At 39.4% G+C, this 22,423-nt stretch overlaps 1 protein-coding gene across 1 annotated transcript in view; it reads left to right on the forward strand.

Annotated features, from left to right (window-relative positions):
- The first annotated feature begins 387 nt into the window (after positions 1-387).
- RSBN1 (round spermatid basic protein 1) overlaps positions 388-22,423 on the forward strand; it is a 56,768-nt gene continuing 34,732 nt past the window's right edge. Inside the window, exons 1-2 of the mRNA XM_036767449.1 lie at positions 388-1,144; positions 8,236-8,909. Coding sequence (XP_036623344.1) covers positions 388-1,144; positions 8,236-8,909 — 1,431 coding nt within the window. The remainder of the gene's footprint in view (positions 1,145-8,235; positions 8,910-22,423) is intronic.

Raw genomic sequence — 22,423 nt, forward strand, 5'->3', positions numbered from 1 at the left:
AAGGCGGGGCGGGGGAGGGGCGCCCCTGCGGAAGTTACTTTGGCGCCTCTTTCCCCTCGGCTTCCTCCCCAGCCCTACTCCCTCCCAGGAACGTAAAATTCAATTAAGACGGACGGCAGGGTCGAAAGGCGCGGGTAGGAGGCGGCGTCTAAGGAGCAGATACGCGGGACGGCGGGCGGCCGTTAAAGCCGTTGGCCGCAACCCCTCGACATCCAGCGGATGTGAAACTCGAGCAGGAAAGACGCGTGACTCGGCGCACACTTCCCTTTCGTCCTCCACACGCTGCGCAGTTCAGGGGGCGGGGGGAGGGGCGGGGGCGGAGGCGGGAAGCCTACCCAGCAAAACTACCACTCCCAGGAGGCAACGCGCAGTTCCTAAGGCTTTACAATGGAAACTTATCTCGGGCACCCTACGGAGACCGAGTGGGAACTGCCGCTTCCGTCAAGCACAGTCTGTGTCGAAGGAAAGGCAGGAGGAGGCGGGTGCGGGAGGAACTTCAAAGCCCAGCGGGCCCTGCGCGAACAACGCCTGCGCGGTGAGAGGACGGGGGGGCGGTCGGGCCATTTAAATGTGTGTGTGGGTGAAATGGCTGCGCAGGTCGGAGCGGTGCGCGTAGTGCGGGCGGTGGCGGCGCCCGAGGAGCCGGACAAAGGGGGGAAGGAGAAGCCCCGTGCCGGGGCCTCGCCCCGAGGGACTAAGCGGCAGCGCCGGGCGAGCAGCGGGGGGCCCCGGGAGAAGCGGGGGCGGCCGAGCCAGGAGCCCCCTCCCGCTCCCCCTTACCGGCGGCGTCGCAGCCGCCAACAGCCGGGGCCGCCGCCGCCGCCTCCTGCTGCAGCCTCCACGGTCCCGGGCCCTGCGGAGCCGTTGCTGCTGCCGCCGCCGCCGCCGCCGCCCTCGCTGGCCCCCGCGGGGCCCCCTCTGGCCGCCCCGCTGGCGGCCTCGGCGCTCTTCACCTTCTCGCCGCTGACGGTGAGCGCGGTCGGGCCCAAGCACAAGGGCCACAAGGAGCGCGAGAGGCACCGGCACCATCACCACCACGGCGTGGACCCGGGCTCGTCGGGCGTCGCCGGCCCCAAGCACAAGGGCAAGCGGGAGAACGGCGACCAGAGCGGCGGGCTGTCTCCGGCCAAAGCTCCCAAGAGAGGTGAGTTTCAGCGGCCCCTCCCCCTGCCCGGGAGCGGGCTCTGGTCCTCGGCGCCCTAGGCCCCGCTGCCCTCCCCCGGGGTCTTCGGAGCGCCCCGGCCTAGGCCCAGGCCCCGAGGCGGAGCCGCTGCCCAGCCGGGAAAACCCTCGGCCCTCGGCTCGAATGGGGCGCCCTGAACTCCGAGGCCAGATGGGCCCCCAGCCCAGGGCAGAGCTCTTTGGGGTACCCCGCCCCCGCTCGGCCCTCGCGCGCTGAGCCTCGGCTGGGCCTCTGGGCCCCGGCCGGCGCTTTGTTCTGTCTTCCCTGGGTGCCCCCCAAACGCCCAGGGCCGGGATTCGCGCGGGCTTCCCCGTAGGGCCTCTGGGCAGTCCTGGGCAGGAGTTCAGTGAAACTTAGGCGGTCTCCAAAGTTGACCAAGTTTGTCCCTCCAGACCTACCCCTGGTGAGGTTGTCAGCGCACACCCCCTACAACTCCTCAGGTATTTGGGGCTCCTGCCTCGCGCACGGAGGCCAAGAAAGCCCCACTCAGAAAACGCCTTCCTGTCTTAGAGATCTCGTCTGCTTAGTCTGTTATTAATTGCTATGATGGGTAGGAAAATGTAGGGCTAAAGAGTTGTTTAAAATAATTCATTGTAAATGTTGCACTTATTAATGGGAGAACACTTAGGTTTGCAACTAATCGCCTGGCCTATTATTATATGGCAGACGATTAAGAACCACTTCATTGCATTTCTTCCATGGAATTGAAAGTAATAGTTTTCATGATTTCCTCGCTAGGCTATTTTCCACTCAGTGGAAAAAAATAACTTACTTTTGATAAGATATGTTTTTGAGCGTAATTATCATAGAATGAACAGCTTTTTTGAGAATACACTGGTTGCCTTCAGATTCTTTTTTCTTGCAAGTTGGTTTTCTGTTTCTTCCGTGTGTACAGAAAGAAATTAGAGTATAGCAATTACAGAAATCAAACCTTCCATCTTTTTGGTCACTACCATAAGCCTTTCCCCAAAACTTAGCCAGCATTGAATGCCTTGCCTTGCTGATTTTTTGTAGTTCTGACTGTTGGGGCACTGACAATTTTGTCCCTTTGTAGTCTCTGTAATTTGTTTCAGGTGCAAGGGATGTCCTCAAGGTCATAAGATACCTCTTAAATTTGCCCTAGTGCCAGGCTTAAATACTTAGGGAATGAATCTTTCAGACCAGATATCTGGAATACTCATTCTTTTCTACATAAGAAGTTGCTTTCATCTTCCGGCCTATCTCTTTTGTTTTGTCTCCAGGTGTTATTTGCTACCTGGCTCTGTACTTCTTTTTACATATCTCCTTTTATCTTCTGTTTTAGTAATATCCAAATCCTAGCAACCAGTGACTAATTAGTGATGATGGTAAGAGGTTACTTTCTGTCATTACCCTTTCCTGATATTGTCAGTATAGTAGCTGGGGCCCAGAATGTTTCTAAGTCCAGCCTGATATATTTCTTTGCTGGATCAATTGCTCCTTGTTTACAAATCTTTGAGAATTTATAGTTTATTAACTGGGAAGTGAAGTGGGTTAAAATCTGGACTGCAGGTGAATTTTTAATATTTGCTGTTTTCAACAAGGCCATGTCTTACCCCAAACCTTGGGGTCAAAAATCTCGATAGTGTTGCCTTACTACTTGGTAAAGATCGTTGTAGATTAAAAGTGTAATGAAGAGATGCTAAACTTTTTTAGAAAGTGGTAATTACATGCTGAATTTAAAACAAATATTAAAAACAAGCATGTGAAAGACTTAGATTAAGTGGAAATCTTTTGTATTTAAACTTTTTGATTGAAGTAGATTGTCTTGATAACCCAACCTTTCCGAAAGTCAACTAAGTAATGGTAACTTATCATAGAAATTGGTGTTTCTCCCCCACTCTTGAGACCTCTCCACCTTTCCCCTGTCACAGTTTCCATAGTCTGTAGGCAGTAGAACTATCTCTTCCTTCTTGCTAGTTAGATAAATTGGTGGAGTTTGATATTTCTTCAAACTTTTGACTTGAATAGAATTTTTAAAAGAGAAAACATAGTAAGACCCCCTCCCCCACTTTTTTCTCTCTGAAGTCGATGTCATTAAATGACAAGAATTTGCTTATGCATTCCCTGGTGAGTCAGACTTCCTTTCTTACATTCTTCCATCTTTGACCAATTGCCCAGAATATGCAGAGATATCTCAGAGCCAGATAAAGTAATGGAAAGCTCTTCTGATCTGTATAAGTTTCTAGTAGACTTAAACATAGAACCATCTCTTAATCATCTGTGGTTGTGGTGGTTGGTGGTGATGGGTTTGAAGGGGATGCCAGAATTGTGATCTAGAGGACTAGCCTCAGGACCAGGATGACCTGGGGTCAAATACTGCATCTAAAGCATATTGCAGACTATGTGACCCTGGGAAGTCACCTCTCAAAGACTCTTTGTTGCAGAGAAGGTCCTGACCTGCATTAGAGGGTGTTTTCCTCATCAGGGAATTCCTGTGCAGATGCCATCACAGCTACAATCCTACTTCCTCTCTGTATGAGGATCATACCAGGAACTGAATTATACAATCGCCCTAACCACCAGAACTCCTGGGTGATTTTTCAGCCATTTCTCTCCCTTGCCTACTCTTCCCAAGGGGCTAATGGTGCAGCAGGGAAGGAGGAGGTGATCTAAGTGCAGGAACCTGAAAATTTGCACCCCAGGGAATCTAAAGTTGATTGTAGTACCATCAGTGGGCTCAGTTCTCCTTGTGTTAATGGAATGAATTAACTTTGTCTCTGGAGAAGTATATTTAACTCTAGTCACATAAGGACTATCCTTCCAGCCTTAGCATTCTAGGATTCTCTTTCATTGAACTGAATGGTGCCATGAGGAAGTGAATTTTATTTTTAAAAACATGTTATCTTATTAGTCAACCTACTATGTACCAGGCATCATGCTAAGTGCTGGGAATACAAGTACAAAGACTGAAACAGTCCCTACTTGGAAATTATATTCTAACAGGGAGACAAGGACATACATATACATATGCATACATGCATATATATATATGTATATATGTAAAGTTTATGTTATAGACACATACATTTTTTATATACACTCATACAAAAAATTAGTTAAATATGCAATACTATAAAAGGGAGGGCACTAGCGGTTGGGATCAGGAAAGGCTTATGCAGAGGGTGGTGTCTGAGCTGCATCACGAAGGAAGAGGAGAGGGACTGTGTGTACAAGGCGGAGGTAAGAAGGGAGTGCATTCCATGAATGGGGGAGAACTAGTGCTCAATTTTAATTCCTTTTAATTTTGAAAAATAGATGTTAAAATTTTTTTAGTTGGTTGAACAAAGTCATATTGTAAAATAACACAAATATCCATAGTTATCATTTCCAGAAAGATTGGAATCATTGCCCTGATGACCTGAAAATACAAACCAGTCTGCAAAGAATATTTCCTTCCCTTTTTTGGGAGGGTTTGGGTTATAATGAGGACGACTTTTGGGACTAGACTAGAATTTCTTTCAGAAAATAACAGGTCCAAGATTGACCTCAGAAAAAAGTTAAGAGAATGTATTTCCCTCCCCTCTTTGTAGAGGTGGGGGGACTGTGGTTGTGGAATATTTCCTATATTGTCAGACCTGGTGTGTGTGGTTTTATTGAACTGTTTCACCCCTCCTCCCACACCTTTGCTATAAGCAAGGGCCCCCAGGTAGGGAAGGGGTGAGAAGGATGTATTCAGAAATGAAGGTGATTTTTGAAACAGTTGGTTATCAATAAATACATTTTTTTAAGAAAGAACATAAAGGAAAACATGTCTTTTAAAAATATATATTTGTATAAAATGACTTTAAAAATTGAAAATAATTTTTTATTTTGAGAACTTCAGAATGTTAATTATATCTTCTATGTTCTAAGCTGTGATTCAAAAATAAAAGTGTAGGTTGATGTTAGCCTAAATATGGGGTAAAACCAATTAATTTTTTTTTTGCATCAGGGAAAATGTATAGTTAATAAATAATTGAGTTGGACTGAGAGTCAATAAATAGTAAACATTTATTAAGCACCTACTTGTCAGACGCTGTACTAAGTGCTGAGGATACAAAAACAAAAAATAGAAATGCTGTCCCTGCCCCCAAGGAGCTTACAGTCTAATGGGGAAGCAACTCACAAAAGGAAGCTAAAAAGTGCCTGTGGCAGGATGGCAAGAGGGAGAAAAGGGTACTAGGCTCTGGGGCATGGTGAAGTCAGCCAGTCAGTCAGAAGCCCAGAAGTGTTGTAGCCAGGTAGGGAATAAAGAAGACATTTGCCATACTAGCAGACACAAGGATATTTTAGAATTTATCTTGTACTACTCTAGTGCGAGAAGGTAATCAGCCGTTAGATCAGCCGTTTAATTTTAATTTTCAACTGTTTGGTCATTTCCATGTTTGAATTGCTACATATATTTTTTAGCTTGAAACTTCTGGAATGTTGTATTTGAACACATAGTCTAGCATGTATTAACTTTCTTGAATGAACTCATTACTAGTCTGCCAGATAATTTTATTTAATATATCATTAATCTATATCCAAGGCATTTCTAGCTTGGAGAGATGTCTAAAGTCATACAGTCATCTCCAGGCCCTCTGACGTGATTCTGCCCCAATACGATTTCAGGTAATATAGTAATCTTGAACAAGGAAAAAAATCTTCAAATACAGCCTATGTCAGCATTCGAGAATTGAGCAACCAAGTCACCATTCCATTCCTCCTGCACGTTCTTCCCCCTTCTCCCTCCTATTTCCCATTGATATCTTAATAACAGCTAGTATTGGTATACTTGCAAAGTGCTTTACAGATTTTATCTTCACAACATTTTATCTTCACAACATTTTATCTTCACAACATTTTATCTTCTATCTATCTTTGGCTCCATTTTACAGTTGAAGAAACTGAGGCAAATGGAGGTTAAGTGACTTGCCTAGGGTCACACAGCTAGTACCAGTCTGAGGCTGGATTTGTACTGGTGTCTCTCTGATTCCAGGTCTAGCCATTGATCCACTTTATCACCTTTTCAGTGGAAAAGAGTGTGTGCTAGCCCACCTTTGAAGGTTGCCTTGAAGTTGATTGTAAAGAGGGTATTGGCCTTAGATCAATAATGAAATTACTGGTGCTTGCCACATAGTAGGAACTTACTGTTGATTGATTCTTTGATTAGATGTTTGGTACTACCCTCAATCCATTTCCTTGAGGAAAATTTTTTCATTCTTTTGTCTTTGACCTATCACCCACCTGTCTCAATGGCTTCCTATTTAGAGGAAAATGTTATTTCTCAATATTTCTAAAGAAACTGAAAAGGAGATTTTTAATGTTTCCACACCAAAAAAATTTTAAATTGCAGTTCTGCCTACGAGGTAAAAGATAGCTACATTTCATTTGAAATGGATACCACTTAGCAAAAAAAAAAAAAATCTAGGAATAGCTGGAAAGTTTCTGCATGGAATATAATTAATAGAGGTAGTGTATTGTGTGATTTTCTAATTATCAAGCCTAGGTTAAAAAAAATCAAAATATTCAGAAATACTTAAGTTGTTCAGAACCTTCAAATACTAGGGTGTTAGTTTCCAAATCAAATGACTTTTCTTTGGGAAAGAGGGGCTATTTTGTCAGAAAACCTGTGCCCCACAACAACAACCAAGAAAAAAACTAAGAAAATTGAGAATACAGATGAGTTTTATATAGTCAGCCCCACTGAGGCTTTGTCATGTTAGGAACACCAGCCCTAAATTGGTAGTAATATAGAAAATGTGTTACAATCAAGGCAACTCCCTCTTGGTGTTAATTTCAGTGGCAGATCTAGGTCACAATTCATCTTCTGCATACCAAATAGTTCTGCCTGAAATCTTAAAGTAAAAGGATCTTTTCAGCAAGACTTTTTTTTTTCTGTGTATGTGCCTCCTATTTAATCACTAAAGTATTGACATGGTGTTTAAAATTAGTAATCTAATTTATGTAACTTATATACAGGATAGCATTAACACTTGGTTGCTTGGGAACACTGCCAAAAATCACTTAGGTATATAGGACAAAGTTAAATTAATTTCTGTCTTGAAAAATGTAAATGTCTTGTAAACGTGCTTAATTTTGCTTCCTAAACTGAATATGCATACTTCCTTTCCAACTACCAAAAGTTGTAATTTATAGTTCTTAAAGATTTGTTCATGTTGTAATTTTCCAAATACTGCTGAAGGCTGAATTTAATTTTAGTTATGATATCAAGTATTCAATATTATTCACAGGCTCTTAAAGGCAATTATTAATTGAAATAAAAACTAATCAGGATTAAGTCTTCAAAATATTTGGTTTATGTTTTAGCCTAATGGGTTTCCAGTTTTTTAAAGTTTTATTATTCTAATCTACTTTTTGCATATTTAATGAGAGTTACAGTGAGGAGACAGGATCATAATTTATTGTGTGTATATTCTCTCCTCAAATGTTATTTCAAAGTAAACCCTGGATTTAATAATACATGCAGGTACTTAACCAACAAAGTTATTTGTATCTTGTGAAGTAAGCCACAATATAGCTTTGTATACATGTGTGTGCATGTGTAGCACATACATTAAACTTCCACATTTTGTGGGTGGTTTTTTTTAAATACCACACCTGATATTTAACTTTATAGATCAACTGTAAGGTAATTGTTTTCAGTTTCTGATTAATAAATGATCTTTCATAAGTATTTTATTAGTAAACTGTAGACTAATATCAAAATACTTAATTTAGCCTTTGCTTAAATTTTATAAACAGACTGAAGTGTCTAGAATACACATATAAACTACTAGAGGTATTTTCTTAATCTTGGTCACATGACCATTTCCCCTACAATATAAAGGTATGTTTTTACTTGCTCTTCACATTTGAATACTATTACATAAGACTATTGTTAAGTTTTCTAGCACTGATATATTTTAAAATGGGAAAAATGACCTAACTGATCTGAATCAGCTTGATTGTAGGATTCTTTTAGTTAGGAAAAAAAATGCATTTTAAAAAAGTTTGTATAATGTCATTAAAGACCTAATAACTGACTTCCTTTTAATTATTATGGCCAGAAACACCAGATGAAAATGGCAAAACCCAGAGGGCTGATGACTTTGTTATGAAGAAAATAAAGAAGAAAAAGAAAAAGAAACATCGAGAAGATATGCGTGGGAGACGCCTTAAAATGTACAACAAAGAAGTACAGACTGTCTGTGCTGGCCTGACCCGAATTAACAAGGAGATTCTGACCCAAGGACAGGTGAATAACAGTACAGGAGTTAACAAGGAATCCTTCAGGTATCTGAAAGATGAGCAGTTGTGCCGACTGAATTTGGGCATGCAAGAATACCGGGTACCCCAGGGAGTCCAAACACCATTTATGACTCACCAGGAGCATTCTATTCGTAGCAACTTCTTAAAAACAGGCACTAAATTTAGTAACTTTATTCATGAGGAGCACCAGTCCAATGGTGGTGCTCTAGTTCTTCATGCCTACATGGATGAACTCTCATTTTTGTCTCCAATGGAGATGGAGAGATTTTCTGAAGAGTTCCTTACTCTGACATTCAGTGAAAACGAAAAAAATGCAGCTTACTATGCGTTAGCAATAGTGCATGGGGCAGCTGCTTATCTGCCTGACTTCCTGGACTATTTTGCTTTTAATTTTCCCAACACTCCAGTGAAAATGGAAATTCTGGGCAAGAAAGATATTGAAACAACAACCATTTCAAACTTTCATACTCAGGTAAGGTAAAGGTTATGATGAATCATTCAGCAACAACAGTTTATTTATTGCAACAGTGTAACCCTCAAATGCCATTGAGCAGCGCCTAGCAATACTTTGACAAAGTTTAATGTCACTGAATATAGTTTAAAATTTCAGGTTTGCTTCTTCCTCTTCCTGAAAAATCTTAATTGCTAGAGCAGATATTCTCCTTGTTTGGGTGGGAGAGAATGTTTGAGCTTAATCTAACAAATCTAAACTGGGAATTCTGCATATAAATACATCAGTGCTAGTTGTGGAAGAATCAGAGTGAAGGAAATCAATCTGTTTTTTTCACAAATCAGGAACATGTTGGCTTATTGTGTAGCAGGTGTGATTGGGTCTGGTAGTTTCATGGTATTAAACTAGTTAATACCTTGTACTTCATGATGAAACATGTGAGGGTCTTGGCCTTTTTATTTGCCAGGCTTGAACTGGTCCTTGTCTCATTTCTTCCAGTAACTTGTTGGCAGTCTATCCCAGAAATACACCCCATTTGTGTGACTTGGAAGTGTCACTAGGAAGACCGCCATAGCCTCTGCTCCTTCTGCCTGTAAACACTTGTGATCGAAACTACTCCGAAGCCTTGCTTGGGCAGCTAGGCTTAAGTCAGCAGGGAACCTCTCTCCCCTTCACAACCAGTGGCTTTTAATCAAATGGATTTTTTTTTCAAACTGATTTTTTATTTTTTAGGACATAATGGGAAATCAACATTGTCTCCCCCTTTTTTTCTCCCTCTCCTAGCTTTTCTCATAGGGATTATGAATGGTTATGCTATAGATAATGTAAATCCTGCACAAGTTGTTATGGAGAAAACTCCCCCGTAGGAATTTGATATTATGATTTATATGTAGCCTGGTTTTTCAGTTTATTTAACTCCTTGCTGCTGATAATTGGCCTTGGGGACTTTTTTTAGGGGTCATCTAGACTGTAGCACATAAGACTCTCAGCTGCCAGCAATATGATGCTTATAAGCCACTTAGGTCTATTTGAAACCTCTTCTAATTTAAATCTTTCCAGTGATTTTTTTTTAACTGTCCTTACCTCCAATGAGGGGAGTATCCAGTTTAGATTCATAAGCTTCAGAATTTCTCTAATTGAAGTTCTCTCTGCAGTAGAGAGAGCAGGAGCAGCCAATCTGGAGAGGTCGCAAGATGGGGCGGCCCAAGACGTTGGAACACGATGTGCAATAAAGGGCTTCGTCTTGGATTTTGGCCTTGTTACCACAATCAGGTACCGAAGTGCTGACTTTTGTAGTAGATTTTGGGTTTTATTTTTTTTATTTTTTTATTTTTTAGGCGTTTTGCCCTATAAAGGTTAAGGAAGCCAGTTTTTATAAGTATTGAAGAGACTGGAAACCAGTACTCCTAGATTAGCCCATCTGCCTTAAGTCCCTAATTAACAAGAAAAGGTGTTGCTGAGAGCATATTTAACATGGTATAACACTTTTTTTTTTTAGAAAAATGCAGCAAACTTTCTGTTTGGATGGAGAGGCCAGCAAGTAGTTCTAAGAAATGCCAGAAGGTTGGAAAAATAAGGGTCCTGGTTTTATAAGGGTGACTTTTACTTCCGGGTTCTTCTGTATTGGACATACTTAATATCCAGGCTGACAGCACACAGGCTAAAAATATAAGCAAATGACTCTTACATTCCCTGCTGATTTTTGTCCTCCAATTTTTAAAATGGAGCTGAAATTTATATGACTGTACCAACAACTTACCTTGAGTTTAAGAATGATTATTTTTAAAAGAATAGGTAAGATTACTACTAGGCTTGATATAGTTCTTATTCACCATGTTCCCCATATGAGAATTTTGGGGACCATGGGATACTGACATTTAGATAATTTGTAGTGGCTCTGTTAACTTAGTTTAATACGGAGAATATGAAGTTTTCAGGAGTGTATGGGTTAGAGATGAAAGAAATGACTTGGTCCTAAGTGCTTGTATTCAGATTTGTACATGGAAAATGCTTGGGTGTGGTAGAACGGAATAGTTGCAAACATATTTTAGGAGCCAAGACTAGCAGGTTTTTTTTTTAAACATACTGCAGTAGTCAGTAAAATTAAAATATATTTTATAAGTAACTATTAATAAATACTTCTCTTCATTCTCAGTTTATAACTACTATCTTGGTATAAATTTAGTTTATATATGTAAAAATCTCCTTCAAAGAAAGGAAATATTTTGGTATATGCTGGAAAATGATCATAGATTGCCCTCAGGTTCTTTTCAAGTTTCATTTCTGGGGAAAATATTCTTTATACAATAGCAGATAGTTTAGAGTGCTGGACCTGGAGTCTTCTAAGCCTGAGTTCTTACCTGTCCTCAGATACTTCACTAGCTGTGTAACCTTGGATAAGTCACTTAACCTCTCTGCCTCAGTTTTCTCATCTATAAAATGAGAACAATAATACAGCCTACCTCCAAGGTTGTTGTTAGGATAAAATGAGATCATATTTATAAAGTGCTTTGCAAATTGTTAAGTGCCACGTAATGCTGTTATTCTTCAGATCATTAGAACACTTATTGGACTTTTTTGCTCAGTTTTATGAAATAAGGTGTAGAATTAGTTTTGTAGTACTGGGGACACAACGAAATACTTCTTAATCAAGATTTTATGTTTTGGGGACCATGATTTGAGAAATATTTATATCTTTGTTAGTTTTTATTAGATTCTATTGCTTACATATTGGAACCAGGTTGATTTATTTTGTGGATACCAGTACAACATCGAGACTTCTTACCTGTTGTTCTTTGATTTTACTGCATGAATGCCCTAACTTTTCTGGTCATACATGTCTTTGATGGCTTGCATGCTGTCTTCCTTAATGGGAATGTGAGTTCTTTCGGAGCAGGGACTGTCTTTTCACTTCGTATCTGCAGTACTTGGTACATTGTAGGTGCTTACTAAATGCTTTTTCATTCCACTTCTTGTACATAGGTCATTAGCTGTAATAAGCTACAGTTTACTTTTACTTATTACACATCCTTTTAATTGCCCTTTAGGTCACCTGCAATTTTTGAAGCATAGTTTGTTTTTTTCATTTTGTTTTCCTGTAGGTGATAAATGGATTCATTCAATTCTTTGTTTTTTATTTTTAGAAATTCTGGGTAGTTTTTTTGTATTATTTACTTTATCATGACATTCAAGTCTCTTGATTTGTTGTTTTCTTCAGGTAGAACTATTATCCTCAAGTTGTCTTTGTGCATCCTATTTTTGAGGTCAGTGACTTTGGTTTGGATTGAGACCATGTTGTCTTTTAACGTTGACTTTTGTTTCTACTTAGTCAGATCATCCTTTGCTTAAGTATTTTTGTATGCCAAATCTGTTAATCTCGTTGGCTTCTTTGGAGAAATTCTGTACCCTTGATTGTGTTTTTTCCCTTAATCTGCTGATTGAGTTTTGTGTCAGCTTTAAGAACTATGCATTCTGACTGAAAACAACTGAACAACAATGAAAATTCTGGCTTTTGTTTTTTCCTGATTTTCTTTTTTATGGATTTCATTTCTTTTTTGAATCACTCTGGAATTTCTTGTTCCATGCTTTCTTGAGATTCCACAGTAAAAACTTCTGTTTTTTGTTCTAATATTTATTAAGAGAGCTTTATGACCTTTTTGAGAGTTTAGTATTCATCCTTCCTTCTAGTTTCAAGATTACCTCTGTTGGTTTATCTGCTTGTGCTGTGGGTTTTGGTTTTTGTTTTTAGTTTTGTGGCTGGGCAGAATCAATGTCTTCCTTGTGTCATAAGAGTAAAAAGTGAGTGGGGTGTGCTGGCAAAGTCTCTGTTAACAAGAGGAAATCACATTATGGACCCCAATCACAAGCTCTTTATTTATATAGTTTGAGCATCCTGCCTGAATGTGGTTACTTGTTGAAGAGAGGTGTTGAGTGAATGCTTTAGATTATTAACATTCTCTGTATTTATCCGTAATTGTACTCCATCTAGAGCATAACTCTTCTTTTGTAGTTTTCTTGAGAGTTAAGAGGTAGTTGAGGAAAATGTCTGTTCTGCCTGTTACTGGTTATGTGACACAGAATTCTGTAGTCAACTTCAAATTTGATTGTTTTAAGACTGTCATTTTCAGCAATAGGACATCTTAGGAAGGCTATTGGTCTTTGAGAGAGAGAGAGCGAGCGAGCACGCGAGAGAGAGGGAGCGCGATCTTGTAGGAACCTCGCTTTACCTTGACCAAAGGAAGAGTAAGAGGCAGTGGAATGGACACTGAGCTGAGCCTTCATAACCCCTACAGATAAGTTGACATTTCAGCAGACATTTAAGAAAACTGAAAAACTCCTTCCCTATCAGCAGACACCACAGCCAGTTTAGCCTTAGTCTCTGCCACAGAGCAGTTGTCCCTTTCTGCATCTTATAGCCATAGATAGGACCATCAACTACTCTTTCCGAACTTACCACATTTCTACAGAGTGGATAGTCCCTGGCCCAAAGCAGTTCCTTCTCTATTAAATGTTTTGTAAGGATGTGTCTAGTCTTGGAGGCAGCCCACCAATAAACACTATTGGGTGGTTGGGGGAGATGTGGTATAATATGATATGGAGAAGTTGGGGATAATTGAAAGTATTGGACAAGTGTAACACAGTCTGCTCTCCTGTTAAGTTCTGAACCAAGGTCATTAGTGTATGGTATCTGTTCAAGATGTAGGTACTGATAGGCTTCACTCAGTGGGCTGCCTGTCCAACTGCCTGCCAGCTTTTGGGTAATAGACTTTTTTATTCTATTTGATTTCTTTGTGTGAATTATGAGGCTAATTTGTTGAGTGGCCACGGCTTTCATTGAGGAAGCCCTATGGTATTTTGGGACTTGCTGCAATTGATATAATGCCATCAACTAATGGGACCTTCTAGATAATCTCAAAATCTGTAAGATATCATACCCCAATTTATATAAATAGGACACATTCCAGGACAGTGACAAACACCTTTTATAAGTATGTGTTTCTATATGTATAACTTGCTTAATATTGGTGATGAGAAGATTTTTATGAACAGATTGTCTCTAAGGCCACAACTATCAAAGAACCATGTATGATATTAATGTGTATAGGAAAAGCTTTGTGGGGAGCCTTTAACTTTACTGAATTTTTTTTTTTTTTTGGTATTCTGCAAAAATAGTATGGTCTTGAATTGCCTGTAGCCCTCCAACAGTTGTGAAGATGTCTTCAGTAAGAAGACATCTGCATGTTTTCTCATTTTCATCAAGTATGCCTTTGTGTAAAAAGGACCATTTACATAAAGACTTTTTGTAAAGGTGACAGTGTAGGCATCTACTTAGCATTTAGTAATGACTTTGTCAGCTTTTTTGAGAGAGGCATTAGTACCATCCATGATCTCTTCCATTCCTTTGCAATTTTTCACTTTCTGATTTGATCTTGAATGTCTTTAAAATTGCATCTTTTTATGTGAAAAAACACTTCTTGTTTTTTGTAGAAGTGAAGGACCATGGGTGTGAAATACTTCATATAATAGCAGACTTTTTTGATATGTAAATTAGTTTTCGTAGAACTTTTCCTTCTTTATGCTTTATTATAAGAGATCTCTTTCTGGGAGAGGCTAGAGGGAGAAATAAAATAGGAAACAAGATAATTTAAAATTAAAAAGGATTTTGTATGTCTCACATTTTTCCACTGTGTATTTGGTCAAATGTAGCCATGCTCTGCTAAATTTTTGTCTTAGATGCTATTTTCACTTCAAACACATTTGATTGAGGCGATAAAGTTGAAAAGTGGTAATTTCACTGTCATTGATAAGAATAGACCAGTTGATCTCTTCTACTTTTATTAGTTATCTTTCCAGTTTTAGGTATAAATGATCAAAGATTACCTGGTTTAGTTGAGTCTCTAAAGCAAACTTTCTGTTGACTTATTTTTTCTCCTCTGGCCACTGAGTTTTGTATTTTTTTTGAGGTTTGATGCCATTTTAACATTTATTTACCCTCCTGTGTAATGTTTTGCTATGTTCTAAACAGTTGTTACTCTTGGCTGTCTACTGTATGTTCCAATTTGATCAGGAGATAAAGTACTTTCTGCCTTAAGTAGTTTCTTGACTCTTAAGCCTTCCTTATTGTGGTAGTTTTGTGTATAGTGTGCATATGCACCATCTCTGATTTCTTCAGTGTAGAGCAGTGGTTTTCAGTTTTTCAGTTGTGTATGCATTTTAGCAAAAATGTTTGTGTGCATTTTAGCAAAAATGTTTGTGTACATTTTAAAATTAAATCCATATACTGTTATTAATATGTTACATGCATTATCAGATACACAAAACAAAAGATGAAATAAAGTGTTCATTTTTTAAATTAAAAATTCTGTTTATTAACAGTACAAAAACCTTTGCTTTTAAGCATTGTGATTGAATATGCTTTATCATTTAGAAAAATCCCTGTGCATGCCCAATGGGATAGGGCCAATCTTGTAAACAGTCTGTTTGATCAATGTTAACTAGCAAAACAGGTGACTTCATTTTTTTTAGATACACAAAATCAAGTGGCAACAATCAAAATAATGTTATAGAAGTGAGTAAATATAAGAGCTTTTTAGTAGTGTCCTGTTTCTCTATGTTGATATTCACTAAATAGTGCGAAAACCAAGCAAAAGTGAATTATTTTTGATTTCAACATGGCTGAAAGTTTTCATTATTAATCTTTTCCTCTTTATGTAGTTCTGCTTAGTGGATGTTCCTATACCTTAATTTTCTCTTGATATTTGGATGTTTTAGTTTTGTTTTTTATGAGTGTGAAGGACAAGAAGGCTAGTTTGGTTGGACTGTAGAGCACTGGAAGAGGCTTCCTGTGTAATTCTGAAAAGGTAGGTCAGATCTCTGAGAAAGAGAAGTGTCTGTTTGACTCTAGAGTCTGTAGGGAGCCGCTGCAGGCTGAGTGTGGGAATGTACTGTGGCTTTTGAGGATGGATTGTAGTGGAAGAGATGTGAGCAAGGGACAACAAGTAAGAAGCTATTCCAGTAGTCTAGGCAGGACATGAAGAGGTCTCTGAAATAATGTGGCCTTAGGAGTAGTGAGAAGGGTTTGGAGACAAGAGATGGAGTGGTGAGAACTGCAGGATTTGGCAGTTAATAGAATATGTAAAATGATGGCGAGCTCGGGCTGGAGTAGGTAGGCAGATGGTGCTGCTGTCATCAGAAATAAGGAGTTTGGAGGGGGAGAAAATGTAATGAGAGCTCAGCTCTGTCATATCTCAGATCAAAAGGGATGGAGAGGCCCTGTAGCACAGAGCCTGCTGAGACTCTGGATGATCTGAGGCATAGGGAGTTTGGGGGGGGGGGTGAAATATGTGGGGTGGCAGGGATTTTGGTGGTGGCACATGTGCAGCTGCTGCTGTGGGTGTACCAGTGGGGGTAGGTTAGGTTATTACAGCCCTGAGAGACTGTTTAGTGCAGAAAGGGAGCAGTTGGGAGCTTGTACAGAGGTGACAGGGAGAGAAGTGGGGTAAGATTGAGTTGTATTTGGTGATAAGGGTATGTGTGGTTGTATAGGAGACACACTTCACACTTGGCTATTGCTAGGAGTGTAGAATGTGATTCATCCTTTCACTCTTATTGGTTACAGGCTCCTTAGGGTCATACCATGGCCCTTCCCACTTTGGAGAACACAGGTCCAGAGAATTTCCCAGTGAAGAAACTCCCTCTACCAATGCAGATTGGCAACTTTTCTGCTACTCACAGTCCTAGAGAGCTTCTTGGATCATTAAGAATTGTGACTTGTCATCCAACCAGTATGTCAGGGATGAGGCTTTTATCTAGGTTTTATGAATTGACCACCATTTTACCATTAAGCTTCATGTAATACGCGCCCATGCTTGTGTGTGTGTGGTCAATATGATACGTGGTATCAATAATAATACCAACTCACTATTCTCATTGCTTTTTTCTTTTATGGTTATGGCTAGTGTGTATTTTAAATACTTTTGGGGGGAATCCTTTTGTATTTTTTTGCTTGGCATTACTGCATGAAGGCCTTTCCAAAGAATTTTATATTCCTTCTACTTGTTGGTCTTTATTGCATTCAAATATTCCATTACATTAATGTGCTGCAGTATATTTAACTATTTCCCTCATGCTGGACATTTAGGGAACTTGTTAACGTTTTTAAAATTGTGTGTAATGCTGCTATGAAAATCTTTCAGCAGAACATCAACAAAATACTTTCAGGATGCATTTTCAACAATAGAATTATTGGGTCAGCAGGGATGATTATTTTAGTAACTTTTACTACGTACTGTTAGTGAGTTTTTTTCCTTTTTATCATATTTGCCAATTTAGATGAGCTGGTATCACAGATTTAAAAAAATTTCTATCTTTGATTATTACTGAGTCAGTCAGGAAGCATTTATTAAGCTCTTAATGTGTGCCAGGTGTTGTGTCAAGCACTGGGGATACAAAGAAAGGCAAAAATTTCCCTGCCCTCAGAGGGCTCACATTCTAATGGGTAAAACAACCTGCAAACAGCTATATGTACAAGATAGAGACACAACAGTGATCTTAGAGAAAAGGCACTGGAGGCAGGCCTCCTGCAGAAGGTAGCATTTGAATTGAGTCTTGACGGAAGCTAGGAGGTAGAGGTGAAGAGGTGAGAGCTTCTAAGGCATGGAGATCAGCTAGTGAAAAGGCGATTAAGAAATGGAGTGTCATATGTAAGGAACAACATGCGGACTGGTCTAGCTGGGTCATGGATTTAAGCATAGAGGAGTGGGAAATGAAATGTAAGAAGTTTGGAAGAGGCCAGATGGTGAAGGGCTTTAAATGCCAAATAATGAATTTTATGTTTAATTCTGGGGATAATAGCCTGGAGTTTGAGGGTGGGGTGGGGGCAGGGTGTGGCATAGGCCTGAGCTTTAGGAAGCTCACTTTGGCAGCCATGTGGAGGATGGACTTGAATGAGGAAAGACTTGATTCAGGAAGACCAACCAGAATGCTCTTACTGTAGGCCTGGCATGAAGTGATGCGAATCTGTATACGAGGATAGCTTCAGTGTCAGAGCACATATACGTGAGATGTGATGAAGATAGGGTGGTTCTGGGCTTGGGTGACTGCAAGGATAGGGTGTCCTTGACAGTAATAGTATAGTTGAGGAGAGGGGAGGGCTTGGAAGGGGAAAATAGTTCTGTTTTGGACATATTGAATTGTAGTGCCTATGGGACATCTAATTTGAAATATCCAAAAGGCAGTTAGTCATGTGAGGCCAGAGCTCAAGAGAGGGCTGAATATATAGGGCTTCGAATGATCTGCATAGAGATGATAATTGAACTCATGGAAGCTGATGAGGTCACCAAATAGTGAGAAGAGAAGAGGGCCCAGGACAGAACTTCTGGAGGACACCCCTAGTTGGTTTGGGGTAAACTGAAAATCTAGCACAGATGACTGAAAAGAGAACACTCAGGAGAGCTGAGAGAGCAATGTCATCAAAACCTAGGAAAGGGTATCAAGAAGAGGGGAGATTGGCAGTGTCAGAGGCTGCCTAAGAGGTCAAGAGAGGTGAGAAAGGGCCATTAGATTTAGCAGTTAAGAGATCATCTGTAACTTTGGAGAGAGCAGTTTGAGTTAAATAATGAATTTAGGAGCCAGACTGAAGAGAGTTTAGAATGAGTGGGAAGAGTCAAGTCAACTTTGTCAAGAAAAGTTTAAGGGTTAGGCTTATATAACATGATAGCACATCAGGATGGTAGGATCAGGTAAGGGTTTTTAAGGATGGGGGAGACATGGGAGTGATTGTAAGCAGCAGGAGTTAGTAAATAGAGAAAGACTGGAGATTGGAGAGTAGGGATGGTAGAGTGGGCAGTATACTGAGAGGATGGGATGGAATGAGATCAATGATGCATGCAAAGTGGTTTACTTTGGCAAGAAGAGGGCTTCCCTCTTCATGAGAGACAGGAGAGATGTCTGAGTGATGTGAGATGAGGAAGCTAAAAGAGGGAGCTCTTGGCAAATATCCTTATTTTTTTAAAAAAATTATACCAAGAGATGCCTCCAGCTGAGAGAGTGGGAGATGCCATAGGAGGCTTTTGGAAGGATAAAAAGGCTCAGTAAGTGGGAGAGCAAATAAATTAGGGAAGTATAAAAAGGATTTTGTTCTGATGGTGAGGTGTCCTTGTTGAGATTATGTAATTTACATTTATAGTGGATCCAGTCAACCTATTTCTTGACTTCTTTCCCCTTCACCCCTCCCCCCAGCAGTTTATGAATGGGGTGAAAGTGATGAATAGTGGGAGTCTGGAAGATTGGGATTTAGATCAGAAATAGGAAAAGAAGGCAAGAGATTCAGTTGTAGAGGACCGCGTAGAATTGAACTGATTGACCAGGGGGTTGAAAAATAGGGCAAGGAGGTTAGTCTAGCTGGTGAAGTGTTATGGTCTGGGAGACTACCAAAGGTGGAAAGATAGGAGATCTTGGTAGGGACAAAGTACAGGATTAGTGCTCATAAGACAAGGGAAAGATACACAGATAAAGGTTATGATTAAAGGAAATTACACTTACTGTCTTATGAAAATAGAACATTTATCCATTTTGGACTATGAGCTTGTAATTTTTTTTTTACAGTTTATTTTAGATGTCAGGTTTTACTTATCTATAGCAAATATTTGTACTAATTCGTATTTTTACAGAATTTAAAAATTTTAATGCAGTTAAGCATATATATGTTGTCCCTAATCATTCCTTCTATTTGCTGTATTTTAAAAAACAACCTTTCCCTTTTATGGAGCCCTTTAAAATAAATGCTACACTGGGTACTTTGCACCTAAATGCAATAGTGATCTCCTGAAACATTTTAAGGAAGAGAGTGACATGGCCAGACCTGTGCTTTCAGATCTTTGGCAGCTATTGTATATGTTGGAGAGGGGAGAGACCACAAGCAAGCCTCCCTATTAAGAGGCTATTGAAATAGTCAAGGAAGAAAGTGATAAAGCTTTGAACTAGAATGATGACTTTGTGAATAGAGGAAAGTTTGGGAGAGACTTGGCAACTGATCAGATAGGGAGTAGAGGGGAGCATTGAGGAAGAGGAAGAGTTAATCTGGGATTGTAGACTTATCTACAAGGAGGAAATAAAAAGGGTTCAAAGAAGGGAATGTTTAGGAAGGGATAGAACTAGCTTTATTTATTTATTTATTTATTGGGGCAGGGCAATTGGGGTTAAGTGACTTGCCCAAGGTCATGCAGCTAGTACATGTGTCAAGTGTCTGAGGCCAGATTTGAACTCAGATCCTCGTGACTCCAGGGCCGGTATTCTACTCACTGCACCACCTATCTGGCCCTGAAGTTTTATTTTTGACATAAGTTTGGGGTGGAGATCTTAACTTCATTGTTTTATAAGTGAGAAAGCTCCTATAAGTGCAGACCAAGCCCCTTCACTCCAAACCTAAGACTTTTTCTACTTTACCAGTTGATGATACAGAGTTGGAGTTTAGGAAAGAAGTTAGGGTTAGATATATAGATGTAGGAATAATCTTCATTGAAATGATGATTGAGTCCATGTTAAGATCACCTAGAAAGTATAAAGAGGGGACTGGATAGTCGAGCATGGAATCTTGGGTATCTATACCATGGTGGGTGGGATGAGTTGGGGAGGGGGAGGGGAAAGGGAGATGAATGGTGATTTAATGACGAAAAAGCAAGGTACCAAAGAGAAAATGGGGGGAAAATGTATATTTGCACCAGAGAATACCGTAGGAACGTTAGAAACACTACAGTTTCCCAAATGTGATTTATACTGCTCTCTTTCACTTGTTCAATTCTGGGGCCAAACTTATTTTGGTGAGGACCTCTAGATTTTCTGGTAAATATCGGTTCATATAGATCTTTCCATGCTTCTTTGTATTCATCATATCATTTCTTCCAGTGTACTAATATTCCAATACATTTATGTACCACAGTTTATTTAGCTGCTCTCCAATTGACAGGAATCTACTTTGTTTCCAGTTTTTAGTTATCACAAAAAGTGGTGGTACATAGAGGAATATTACAGGGGTTCTTTAATGAGATTTAAGGAACTTCCTCCTCCTCTTCAAAAGTTCTCTTGTATATATTTTAAAAAATATGGGGATTTTCTTCTTATCTGTGACTCCCTTGAGGTACAAGCCCAGTAATGGAGCGTCTAGTTCAAAGGCTATGGACATTTTAGTCGCCTTATTTGCATAATTCCAAATTGCTTTCCACAATAGTTGTTCCACTTTACAGCTCCCAATGTGTGCCTATCATTCTCCAGCCCTTCCAACATTCAGTATTGCCATTTTTTGGTCATTTTTGCCAACTTACAGAGTGTGAGGTGAAACTTCAGGTATGTTTTGATTCACATTTTTCTCATTATTAGTGACTTAGAGCATTTTTCATGTGGTTGTGAATACTTTGCATTTTTTTTTTTTGAGAACCATTTGTTCATGTCCTTGGACCACTTATCTATTGAAGAATAGCCGTTAGTCATATGTATGTACATATCCATATATATATTTATGTAATGGCTAACATTTATAGAGTGGTTGCTATGTGCCAGGCACTAAATGCTTTATAATTATCTCATTTAAGCCTCATATGTGTGTACCTATATATTGCTGTAGATACGTGTATATATGTGTATGTATAATTGTTAATATATTTTAGATATTAAGCCCTTATCAGAGAAGCTTGATTTCACCACTTGCCTTTTCCTGGGTGCATTAATTTTGCTTGTACAAAAGCTTTTCAGTTTCAGGTAATCTGTTTTATCTTTTGTAATTAACTCTATCTCTTGTTTGGTTAAGAATATATCTCCTGCCCATAGCTATGAGAGACATATGATGTTTCACTTCTAATTTTTTTAATAGTATAATCTTTACTGTTAAGGTTACTTAGCCTTTTAGATGTATCGTGGAATGTGGTATACAGTGTTAGTCTAAGCCTAATTTCTGCTGACTGATTTCCAGTTTTCCTAGCAGTTTTAATCAGACAAGGAGTTTCCCTAGGTAATTTGCTTTCTTATTGAGTTCTATTATTTCTGATTCTCCCTTGTCTAGTCTGTTCCTTTGACCTATCTCTCTATTTTTAATCAGTACAGGAAATGCTGTTCTCTCCTTATTTCTTCTTTTTATCATTTCCCTTGATATTCTAGACCTTTTGTTTTTCCCAGTGAATTTTGTTATGTTATCAAATTACATAAAATATCCCCTTGATAATTTGATTGGTATAACATTAAAACTGTAAGTTAATTTGGATAGTATTGCCATTTCTATTATTATTAGCAGCACTCCTAGTCCTGAGCAGTGAATATTCCACCAGCTATTTAAGTTGTTCTTTTGTTTCTTTAAGGAAAATTTTGTAATTGAACTATATAACTCTTTTATGTGCTTTGGGAGATTTATTCCCCCGATATTTATGCATTTTGTAGTTATTTAGAATGTGATTACCTTTCTACTTCTGTTTCTTTTGTTTTGTTGTTATTATATAGAAATGCTGTTGATTTTTGACAGTATATACTATATGCTATTGTCTCATAGT

The sequence above is a fragment of the Trichosurus vulpecula genome, chromosome 7 (genome assembly GCF_011100635.1).
Source record: "Trichosurus vulpecula isolate mTriVul1 chromosome 7, mTriVul1.pri, whole genome shotgun sequence".
NCBI classification, from domain to species: Eukaryota; Metazoa; Chordata; class Mammalia; order Diprotodontia; family Phalangeridae; genus Trichosurus; species Trichosurus vulpecula.